This window comes from Solanum tuberosum, unplaced genomic scaffold (assembly GCF_000226075.1).
Source record: "Solanum tuberosum cultivar DM 1-3 516 R44 unplaced genomic scaffold, SolTub_3.0 scf00544, whole genome shotgun sequence".
Lineage (NCBI taxonomy): Eukaryota > Viridiplantae > Streptophyta > Magnoliopsida > Solanales > Solanaceae > Solanum > Solanum tuberosum.
In genome coordinates this window covers 217,079-229,859 of record NW_006239466.1, presented here as the reverse complement: position 1 = coordinate 229,859, position 12,781 = coordinate 217,079, and the positions used below count along the sequence as shown (strand labels likewise).

General features: G+C 33.9%; 1 protein-coding gene across 4 annotated transcripts in view; it reads left to right on the top strand.

The window, feature by feature from the left end:
- Positions 1 to 6,333: 6,333 nt before the first annotated feature.
- Positions 6,334 to 12,781, top strand: part of LOC102580717 (probable xyloglucan 6-xylosyltransferase 5) — a 9,059-nt gene continuing 2,611 nt past the window's right edge. The window contains exons 1-2 of one of the 4 annotated variants that reach the window (XR_001472113.1): positions 6,334 to 7,784; positions 12,381 to 12,452. Coding sequence is in view for 3 of the 4 variants with exons in the window: in XM_006365259.2 (XP_006365321.1) it covers positions 6,380 to 7,744 (1,365 nt within the window). In the remaining variant the exon portion in view is untranslated. Of the gene's footprint in view, positions 7,785 to 7,931; positions 10,079 to 12,380; positions 12,453 to 12,781 lie in introns of those variants that run through there. The other 3 variants (XM_006365259.2, XM_015304378.1, XM_006365260.2) reach the window with 3 other exon arrangements.

Genomic DNA, 12,781 nt, shown 5'->3' with positions numbered 1-12,781 from the left:
GGAATATGAGGTATCACTATTCTGATGAAGTAAATCGTTCTATCCTAAGAGGATACATCCTATAACCTCAAGTACTTTAGAAAAATAATTTTGATGATATAATAATTATTTTTTTGCTTAATATATACATTAATTAGTATGTAATGTTCCAATATATAAAGTTAACATTATGTAGTCTAAATTCATTTGTTTTTGTTAACAATTTTTCTTGTGATGTAAATATATGCTTCTGAACATCTTTTTCCAAAATTATTAAACTTCTCAAGAGTGAAAATATGTGAATATATATGAATCATTTAAAAATTTATCAATTACAAAATAAATTTTCTATTCAGTTATATGGAATAAACATTTTCATTTTGTCCCTACACTAAATTAAAATCTAATAACTATATGAAAAATAGTAACATGAATTAAAAGTCATATTTATTTATGTAAGCATAAAATTTATTAGAAAAACATATATTGCACATTAATCCTTTAGTTATAACATTATAAATTCTCTTAATTATTACTAATTATTGCAAATGTTATTCACACTCTTTAACATTCTTTAGTGGTAATATTTTGAATTCTCATAGTTATTACATTAATTATTTCTATCTTTCATCTTTTCTTGTATTAACTTTTGACCAAATTTTTTTTCATATTATTACACCGCTTCTATATATGTGATAACACGATGTTGTTATTTTTCCTTGGATGAATCATGCTTGATTGAATAAATTGAAAATCGTTTACAAGTATATGAACTACATCTTTGTTGGTGTAAGATAAACATGTGATTATATATATAATTTCACGGATAGAATATATTATTTAATTTTTTAATTTTTAGTTTTTATGGTAAAAAAAGGAAACCTTTCTCAGTTAACTATGGACAGTCAAATAACTATCTTTGATTTATGTATACAGTCAATCGAGAAGTTAAATATGAGAGCCAACAACAAGAACGTCATCTATTATATTATAACTTATAAAATAAAAATTATTATACAAAGATTAGTTCTAAAAAATAAAATGTAGTTGTTCTCTTCACATGTTCATATGACATCTAAACAGTTTAACGTGGAATACACATGCAAAGCACATTTGGTTAGATGATAAGAAAAGTACACAATAAATATCGTCTATAAGGTAATATACTGAGATACAACTAATTACTTGATTGAACCTCATCAAATTGAAATAAATATATGCATTATTGCATTTAAGTAATAAAAAATTTCATTGACCAGCTCATAGATTCGCGTGCATAAGAGATTTATATGACAATCTATATTGAACATTCACAAAAGAATCTGCAATATTATTTTGTACAAACCATATTAATCAAATCTTCACTTAAATAAGCAATACTATTTACTATAACATATATTTTCTGAATTGATATAAATATATATACCCTTATTTTATTTTTTACCTTTAAACCCGCTTCTTCAAATCTTGTGTCCCTTCATATTGTTGTATCCCTTTAGTTAAGTCTCTACAGTAACTACCTTTAAAATATAGACAAATCATACCAGTTGTTGTATCTTCTTCTTTGTGTCAAATTTCATCCCTAATTTCTATGAAACTTTGTCAATTTCTCCAAAGTCTACTTTGAATCTTCAAAAAATATAATGAAACAAAACTATAATTTCTTAGTAGTTTTTTCCTTCATTCAACATCTCAAAAGAAAAACTATTTCAACTGCTCAATTCTTAAAAAACTGATCACAACCATGACAATTTTTTGGTTCGTGCCTACTTCTTTTTGTGGGCTTTTCCCTTCTGTCATCACTTTGTCCAACATCTTCAATTAGTGTTTTATTCAATGTAAGATTTTATCTTTTATGAATTTTTATTATATTACTTTTGTATTTTTTGTTATAAAAACTTTTAAACATTCTTGATGGAATTAGAATTGTGGATGAGACAGCAAAGATAGATTAAATTCCGTCGGGACTTGATAAGGTACTTGTACCTATATATATATGTGTGTGAAAAGCTTCTAACCTCAAAGCTGAATTGCCATTTTGCCCTTCACTTAAATAATTTTTCTATTTTTTAAAATATAAAAAATGTAAAAATATATTCTAATAAATAATTAGATAATAAACTTTAAAGTAATAAAGTTATAATGGAAGATAAAAAGTCATTCAAGTGAATGAAGTCCAAACATTTCAAAACATCTCTTATTTAATTTGTAGTTAAAAAATTTGAAGAGTTTCCATTGATAAATTTATATACATGTTGTTTTCTCATTTTGGGTGACAATGGCATGTGAGTTGCTTTATCTCACAAAATTATACTTCTAATTTTTCATGTTTCTTTTGATCAAGAATTTTTAGTCATATATGTATATAGAGAAAACTTATATTACGGGTTTTGTTTAATTCTCTAATCGAATTTGTATGTTTTTAACACAACAGATGAGAAATAACTACAGAATTTTTCGTTTGGACAAAAAGTCTGCTCAACATTTATGAGGTAAAACAAACCTACAAATAGATACTATTTTCTTAGTTCATAGTTTTTTAACTCAAGTGATTCACTTGTGTGAGAAAGGATATATGTATATTGTTTCGTTAATTTATTGACAGTAGTTGCTTGGAAAATATAGATATTTGGACTAGAATACTAGTCATTTCAGTGTATTCAATGAATTCTTCAAGAAGGTTAAAGGCGGCATAGACATTTATTTGTTGTTTGGTATTATTTTTCATTTCAATGCTGTATATTTTTACTTATTTCATTGTTTGTTACATTCATTTTTTTCAGTTGAAAAAAGGTAAATTGACTAATTTTTCTTGAATAATGGCAACGAAAAAGAAAATAAATTTTATAAAAACGGAGATTCATCTACATGTGTGATGTACTAATCTTCTTTTAGAGATATTATGTTTGTTATAACAAGTTGATTATCCTGTAGTGATTGAATTAATCTCGGTGTTTATGATATATGTCAATGTATGCATTGTAATAGCACGAAAATTTCTAAGTTAAGACTCAAGTCATTCTTTATGGTGAATAAGATTTGTACCAAGTGATTCTAAATGTTCTTAGATGTTAAGGTCACTAGAATTCCCTAGCATAAAGTTGAGTGGAAAACTTTTCTTCCAATGAGTTTCTCTATGAGATTTTTCTTGGGTGAACTTCAAACGACCATAACTTTCAGCACAGAGTGAGTTAGGTGGGCCATGAAGTATCAAATCAAAGGTCTTCGAATCCACTTTCCAACGCCAACAAATTTGCTAAATTCCGGGTTCAAATGAAGGAGTTATTCCCGTTTGAGTGCAGCCTCTCTAATTTAGGCATTTTTCATCTGTTTTAAGGAGGGGTAGTTTGGTCTTTTCCTTACCCCACTAACCTAACACGTTTTCCCCGGCCCAAGTTAAGGGGTCTAATAAGACTAAGTCAATTCTAAACATTCCAAAAGCGTTTAGAAGATTAGGACAAATTTCAAGAGGAGAAAAATAAAAAAGTTAAGCGTTCATCTAGTTTTGAAGATTTTCACCAAGAACTTAGTTCTTTCGAGGTATGTAAGCTTTCATAGTTTTGAGTTTTTTCACCGTCACGTCAATCATGAGTTTTCAGTTGTGAATTCGTCCATGAGATTGTGTATATTGAGATTATTTATGAGGTTCTTGAGGTTTTGTGCTTCATTCTTTAACAACAGAGTTTTGTTGAGTTCTTGAGGTGAGGGTCTTGCGAATGAGTGTTGTTCTTGAGGGATTTTGAGTGGTTTTCGTTTAATTGTGTTGGGTTTATGAATCTAAGGGAGTTTGGAAGAAATCAATCGATTCTAGGTGAATTAGGACTAAAAATTGAGAAGAAAATTTCGTCAGAATGTTCTGGGATCAGGTTGGGGCGGCGCACCCCCGTAGCGCCTGCAGTGCTCCCCAAACCAGCCCCAGTAAATTGAGACTAGCGCGGTGCACCACTGATGCGCCAGGGACGTCGGGTCCTTTCGACTTTGTTCTTCGTCCCGTAAGCGATCCTTTGAATCGTGTCTTCGTCTTCTTCTTATTACCAACTATCTAAGTCTTCATTAATCTTTGAGAGATCCTATATATCCTAATCATAGTTCTTGAATTCTCATTTCAAATTAAAGAGATATTAAGAGGAAGGTTCAAGAGGGTCCTTTGAGTCAAATTTGAGAATTCTTTTGAAATCAACCATAGACTTGAAGTAAGTCTTGAGTAAAAGAGTATGAGAATGAGAAGAGTTGTATTCATGAGTCTACATTGTATTGAGATCCTTGAGTCGAGTTGTTCATGATCATAATTTCATATGAACTCTATGAATTGAGTATTCTTAAGAGGATTAGTATCGTTGAGTTCTGAGTTCCGAGTTCTTGAGTTCTTTAGTCCTTGAGTTCTGAGTTAAGTTTCAATATTGCTAGTAAGATCCCTGAGTTGAGTCATTCTTGTCCATAATTCCGCATGAACCCTATGAGTTGAGTTATAAATCTTGAGAAGCTTTTTAAAGCCAACACTTAGAGTTTTAAACTGAGTTTTTGAGGAAGTAAAGATGAGTTTTGACAAATATTTTTCATGTATGCATTGAGTGAGAGTATAAGGGAACTAAGTATTCCCAAAGGTATCAGTTTTTCATTGATAAAAGAGAAACTTTGATTTCTAAATGTGTTATGAGTTCAAAGATATTTCAGGAGCAGTTACCTCTTTTAAGAGGATAGTTTGGGCAATTATCTCAAACCAGAGGAAAAGTATGTTTTTAAACATTGAGCATGAATATATATTATTGGGAGTAGTATTGAGCACCGATATGGGGATGAGTTCAGACAACTACTTTCCTCATAAACCATGTATGCCAACATGAGTACACGATCATACTTTTTAGATGAATCCTAGGTGCCTTCGGACAGAACATAGTGGATCCACTTAGTTGAGGATGTTCTATACCCGGCAAGGTATAGGGCAGTTCTCTGGCAGTGTGGGTAGGACGTTGTATCATCACGTAGCTCATAGTGATGGTTGTAGTGATGGTTGTCGGTTAGAGAATCTCCCAAATAAGAGTAAAGAGTTTATTATTGTATTTTTATACATTTTGAGTTCTTGTCTACCGTTTACAAAGCTTTATTTATTGCATTTTATTATCATTGATTTTATATTGAGTTGAGTATTCTTGATTTGAGTTGAGTTGAGACGAGGTGAGTATGTTTTCCTTTTTATTAGTTCAAGCTTATATTTATGTTCAGAGTTCCCCTTACATGCTCGTACATTCAATGTACTGACGTCATTTGACCTGCATCTTTCATGATGCAGATACAATTGTGGGTCATCAATAGGCGCTCTGTTGATATCACTTGCAGTTCCAGTTAGCTTTGGTGAGCCTCCCTATTTCCGGAGGGTTCCACATTTACCTTACAGCTATTAGTTTTGAGATGTCGTGGGTCTTGTCCCGATATCCTTATGTAATAATAGAGGCTTCATAGATAGATAGAATTGAGGAGTTTTCAGTATTTATCTTCTTTTGAGTTGTTTTACAAACTATCAGTATTCTCATTGAGTATTGTTCAGATTGACTTTTTTTACAAGTTGAGTATTCGAGTTTAACGAATGTAATTCAGTTTTAAGCTTATGTATGCTTGAGTTAGTCTTCCGCTTGAAGTCAGCCAGGATGAGGGTTCGTTTAGGGATCAATAATGGTTCTCGAGTGCCGCCCACGTCTAGGGTGTAGGCTCGGGTCGTGACATGCATAGTACTACTGCATTATGTATATTCTTCTACACTCTAGGTAATGGGATAATTCAATAACTCATGTAATTAGTTTTTTCTCATAATTAAATCTACAAAAATTAGCTTGCATTATATTTAATACATTTTTTTTTGGATTTATAAATGGTTTACTACTTATATGAAAATAAAATTATGGTGTGATTTGTAAATAAATATCCCTAATAACCAAAAGAAGAGGAGGCGTTGAAGAAGAATAAATGTATTGCTAAATATTATTGTATTCTGCAACTTCATGTTTTTTTATCGGTTAAATTTAAACTTATTGTTTCATTTATTCTATCTAGAAAAAAAAGTATTTGGATGAAAAATCTCATTTATTCAAAGGCTTATCAATTAATTTAAATTCGTATGTAAAAATGAAAATAAATAAATAAGACACATACCCAAGAGTAACTGCAAATGTTCACACATGCCATTTTACTGAACATAAAGAAAAATTAAAATTCATCATTTAAAGGAGTATATATTCTTTTAAATTTTAGAACATAAAATAATATTATTAATAATATTTATATTTTTTTAAAATTGTGTATTGATTGGTATAGATACACGCGCGCGACAGAAACTAATATTATTGAAATGTGACTAGTTATAAATCGTATATTTTTTTTTTTCAGTCAGCTCCCGTCGGTGAGCATGGGCCAAGAAAGCACATTTACAGCTCAAAAAAGAGCCGGAGCACTCCCTACAACCGTCACGGCCAACGGCGGCGTCCGTGGACGCTCCCCCAACGTATTACCACGCGGCCGTCAGATCGACCGTACCTTCAACAATGTCAAAATCACCATCCTTTGCGGTTTCGTCACTATCCTTGTACTCCGTGGCACCATTGGTATCGGCAACGTTTCATCCTCGGAAGCAGAGGCTGAGAATCAGAATCTAATAGAGGAAACTAATCGGATCCTCTCCGATATCCGTTCCGATAAGGACCCGGATGATCCAGCAGGAGATCAACCTGAGACTTTCATGAGTCTTAATGACACTTACAGTTTAGGTCCCAAAATTGCTAATTGGGATAAAGACCGGAAAATGTGGCTTCAGAAGAATCCAGAATTTCCCAATTTCGTTAATGGTAAGCCTCGGATTTTACTTGTAACTGGGTCTCCTCCAAATCCTTGTGACAATGCAATTGGGGATCATTATCTGTTGAAGGCGATAAAGAACAAGATTGATTATTGTAGGATTCATGGTATTGAAATTTTGTATAATTTAGCTTATTTGGAAAAGGAAATGGCTGGTTACTGGTCCAAACTTCCATTGATTCGTAGGCTAATGTTGTCTCATCCTGAAGTGGAGTGGATTTGGTGGATGGATAGTGATGCTTTGTTTACTGATATGGTTTTTGAGATGCCTTTATCAAAGTATAATCGTCATAATCTTGTTATTCATGGATACCCAGATTTATTGTTTGATCAAAAATCATGGATTGCATTGAACACAGGTAGTTTTCTTTTTAGGAATTGCCAGTGGTTTCTTGATTTGTTGGATGCTTGGGCTCCAATGGGACCTAAAGGTCCTATTCGCGAGGAAGCTGGCAAGATTTTGACAGCTTATTTAAAGGGTAGACCCGATTTTGAAGCCGATGATCAGTCTGCCCTAATTTACTTGTTGGTATCACAGAAGGATAAATGGATGCCCAAGGTGTTCGTTGAGAATTCGTATTATCTACACGGATATTGGGCGGGGCTAGTTGATAGGTACGAAGAGATGATTGAGAAGTACCATCCTGGTTTAGGTGATGAGAGATGGCCATTTGTTACACATTTTGTAGGGTGCAAGCCTTGTGGGAGTTATGGAGATTACCCCGTTGAGAGATGCTTGAAAAGCATGGAGAGGGCTTTCAATTTTGCAGATAATCAAGTGCTTGACTTGTATGGGTTCAAACATAAGGGCTTGTTGAGTCCCAACATCAAAAGGATTAGGAATGAAACTGATCACCCCCTGCAGTACGTAGATCAGTTAGATGTTCGACATGCAAAGCCCAAGCACACGGGAACTTAGAGCTAGGAGTACACTGTCTTTCGCTGGAAAAAATCTTCAGGTACTAAAGATATTTACTTTGTTTTGTTGGATTTGTAGATTAGATCTTGTTTATTGTGGATGTATAAACATTAGCTTTACCAGTGATTACTGTGTTGCTTTTGTGGTTACCAACTACCTAAGTATGTATTGATTGATGTCATTCTAGCTGCTACGTACTAGCAGAGGTTTTGGGGAGACTACATCATTCACTTCACCGTGGTTCTTAAGGGAGGAAAGAAAACCGACAACTGAAAAGTTCTAACAGAAGAATATGGTGGAAAAATTAGTAGGTATCCCTTGGAATTAGTCGAGGTGTGCACAAGGTAACCTAGACACTATGATTATACAAAATTGGTGGAAAATGATTTTGTATTGGTAGGTTGCATGCTGGCATGCCTTTCAGTCTGTTTTATTTTTATCTTTAGTTCCTTTGTGTTTTATAGCCCGGAAATTAAGAACTTGCAATTTCTTACTAATTCTCTTTGCCATGAGATAGACGTGTCCCTTTGTTTCTGATTAGAAGCATAACTTACCAGGGGATGGAGTGTCTGAGGGAAACTGGGAAAACTGATGTCTTATGCTTTTGTTTTGGACCAAGAAACATGGCTTTAAAATGTCTCTTTACTATGGTAAAACTTTGTTTGTTAAGTCGACTATTATATTCTGATCCATGCAAAGAAGCTTATTCGGATGTGGGTGAGGTATGAGATAGCCTCATTCAACAGGAAGCTTTGTGCTTTTCTTAGCTCTGGTAAGATCTTTTCATTTATTGAGATAACTTGGCTTTCTTCGGCTTTGTCTGCCCCTTTGCTTCAATTCACCTTATGCTAGTCCCCATGATTTTGTTCTGATTGAAGTATCCATGGATATTGATAAGAATCAGGTTACTTGAATAAAATCAAGAAAATAATGTGGAAGCTACTTGCTTTGGCCTTCTGTGGGCCCCTCATTTTGGGCTCCATGGGCCCCAATCTTCTTTTCTATTCATTTTGTCCCAAATTATATGACACTTTTTTTTAGTCAATTCCAAAAAAAATAACACATTTATATATTTAGTAACAATTTAACTTTAAATGCTCATTTTATTCTTATTGAGATGATTTATAGCCATCTAAGCATCTATGACTTATTTAAGACAACAATATTCAGAAGTCTTTCTTTAATTTCGTGTCCGGTCAAGTACATCATATAAATTGGGACGGAGGGAGTATTAGATTTGGACTTGGACCATGAAATACGTGTACTTGTGTCGCACTTAGCCCTCTCTCGCTATAATTCTTGGGCCCATTCTTGGACTTGACTTCCACAATAAGCACCTTCTTAATTTCCCATTGAAGTCCGCCAACCTCACATGAAGGAACGCCACCTTGGATGCTATCAGATGCATATTGAATAACTAAACTATGTAATGATTGAACTATTTATGACATATGAATGTGGGGAGATTGCATATGGATTTTAGAAACCAATTCATTCAGTTAGCACATTGGTTTAGTTCAGCGTGTCAACTCTTCATACATGTACATATTCAGTAAAGTATACATATGACCATGATTTGGTTGCAATGATGCAGTCTTAAGACACAATATAGCCACAGTTGGTGGCAATGATATGATTTTAAATCACTGTAATTTCCATGAAAAATGAAGATTAATTCGAAATGCTCGAAGCTTGTTTGGGCTTGTGTTAGTGTAGAGAAATTCCCTCTATTGCATGTTTGAACAAAGCACTGTGTCTCAGAACCAAGTAATTGATATCATATTAGTATAAACTTTTTCTTCTTAGCCAAAGTATGCTACCTTTTCCTCCAATTTTGGCAGTTTTTCGTGGTCTTGCTTGGGAGGTGCTGACAAAAGGATTGATCTGTCTTGCACCAATCAAAAAAAGAAAAAAAGGAAAATAGGTTTGATATGTCTCGTATGAGAATGACACTCTTGGAATGAAGTACACTTGCTCTTCTGCCTCTCTTTCTGTGATAGCAAAGCATTGCAAGAAGAGGGCAGAATGTCTTTTTATTCGATCTCCCAAGGAGTAAGTTTTGTTTTACATTTACTTATTTGTTGCAACATTTTAGCTCCTGAGCAAGTTGAGAGAATTCTCAGATATATTAAATGATGCTGCGCAAAAGGAACCACTTCGAATCATCAAGGAACCAGCTTCATATCATGATCTCACTTGTATAATCGCAATCGTGATTGCTATTCTCTTGTTCATTTTTGGGTATATGGTAGTGGACAACAAAATGTTTAGTTTGAACTTGGAAGTATTACCAGCATTAATACATGTTCTTTTATTCTTTTGCCTATTTCCAAAGTTCGGTTAGTTTGGTCCCTTCTTTATCGTATCTCATCCAGGCAGCTTGCATCTACTTGAAGGAAATCCATGAAATAGTGCAGTTTCTCTACCACATTTGCAGAATATTACTCCCCTCGTTCACTTTTATTTGTCTACTATACTAAAAAATCATTTTCATTTTACTTGTCACTTTTAGTATTTCAATTTTTTTTCCCTGTTTTATCCTCAATATTAATTACTATTTTCCAAATCAATTCTCAAGATCTAATACTATACCTTAATTAATATGGATATTATTGTAAAATATTCATATTAATCATTGTGCTTAATGGGCGTGTAAAGTTCAAATTGGAATCATTGTTTTTTAAGGGGTGTAAAGTTCAAATTGGAAAAGTAAAAGTGATCGGGGATTAGTATCAGTTATAATGCAATTATGCAGCATTTTAGAGGCACATATATATTCGTGAGAATATGTTCTGCAGTTGTGATTATTTATGCTTTCAACATGCCTCTAAGATTGATTGATGAAGTCCTCAATCTTCCTGTGCCAAAATAACTTTTATTTTTCTCTTTTATTATCACCTCTTAAAATAGAGATTTATCTAACACTTTAATGTGTGGTGTAGCTAGGGATGGCTATGGGACAGAGCGGATGCGGGGTAGGGTAGGTTTAAGGCTATGCGGGGCGGGACGGAGTGGGTTTAAGGTTGTGCAGGGCAGGTGGGATGCGGGGTGGGTTGAACTGAGTTTTTTTAAAACTAACGCGGGGCTGGGCGAGTTGCGGATATATGTGATTTTATGTGGGGTTTAAACTTGATTATAATTTTTTACCTGTTATAAAAGTGATAGAACATTATTTATCAAGGTATTTTTTTAAAGCTAATAAAATATTCAAGATAGTAAATTCAACAAAAAGTAATTCAATTTCTTACATGTTTCCCAATTGACCTCAAAAAATAATAATTAAGTCATTATCCTATCAAATTAATAAACTTAATGAAAAAATGAATTTAGTATTATGAATTTTACCTTTAGTATCAAACTTAACTAGAAAAAGAAATCATTAAAAAAATTATGTGTGGTGGGTTCATGTGGAGCGGGTCTATGTGGGGCGAGTTGAAAATGGAAAAAAATGTTATGCGTGGCGGGGTGGATTACAAATTTTGCGGGTTAAGCTCAATTCGCCTTGCCCAGCCCACACCCCGCACCGCCCCATTGCCATCCCTAGGTGTAGCAGGTTGTTTGCCCATTTCCAAATTACCTCTTTCATTTTATGAGAAAATGGTCAAATGACCCCCCCCCCCTCCACCCCAATCTATTTGCCAATGTTCATGTAACACCCCTAAATACTAACCAAGAGTCACATGTTGATTTACCGTTGCTTAATTACTAGAATATGTTTTAGTCTCATTTTGGGAACTTGAAGTGTTGTGATAATTGCCAACTTGCTTAGCATAAATTCTTATCGTAATTTAAGGATTTGTGATGGGGTGTTTAGGTAATATTCTAATTAGAATTATGTTTAACTTTGAAAGGAGATGAGGGATATATATATAAGTGTATATGTATACATTTTGAGCAGCACACAAATTTTTGGGCAGCACCTTTGAAGGACAGCTGCCCAAGGGATAAACATCACTTGTTGACTATATATTTTCACCCCTCCTTTAGTAATTTCGTTTTCCTCAAGCCTTAGAGCCTTAGAAACATATCTAAACAGAGTGTTCTTCAAAATCACAAGAGAAACTTGGCCCTTTTGGCTGGAATTCAAGAACGCACACTTCTTGTTGGTAAGTGTCGAAATTTGTTTCTGAACTGGGTAGTTGTTTAGTATTATATGCATATCTCTCGTTCTAGAACTTTAGTTTACAGTGAGTAAATATGATTTGGAAAGATAATTCGTAGACCTACAACTATTATGTTTATGTCAAACTCTGATTCAGCTGTTATAGACTCGAAATATGGGACGCAACATAGAACCAGTTCTGTCCAGTATTTTGGTAATTTACAAATTCTGTATGAACAGCTGTTAGTGTTTTGACTATATCTTGTTGTACAAAATACATTTTGCGGTGATGCTTATTTGTTTGCAACCCTAAGAGATGTATCTACATATTTCATGAAGGTTATAAAGTCTAGTTTTGCTGTTTTCCGTTTCAAATCTAAGTTGCGACATGAGGTACTAGGCTGGCCAGAATCACTGTTTTGGGAGCATTGTTGTGTTTGTGCAGGATAATTTTACTTGTGATGATGATATTATTTTACATCAATATTATTGAGCTGCTAGGGATTAAAGAAGTTGTTTAATTGTATTTTAAAGGTTGTATATACTCGTGAACAAGTTGAGGACCTTGATACATTGGTTGGACTGTTTCTTTGCTAAAGCACTGAGGTTTGTGTATAAACTTGTACTTGCACTCTTTTAACTTCTAGTATATCTGAAATTGGATCTTGGTACCTTGGTTACCTCTTGTCACTTTGCATTGTCGTGTTGGTATCCTTTGAGACTTTAAAGATGCTTGTGTAACTCGCCCACTTGTACGGATTGTTTGATCACTTGGCACTCTTGTTGGGACCTTGTCCTTCTTGTGGCTGTGACTTTGTCACTCTTGGCATGCCTCTTGATTCGGATCATTTGCCATCTTGACTCTGGATTTTTAGTTCGTCTTAAGTATGGATATGAACCTTCTTGATACAGGGCGTCGACCCTTCTTGATACTT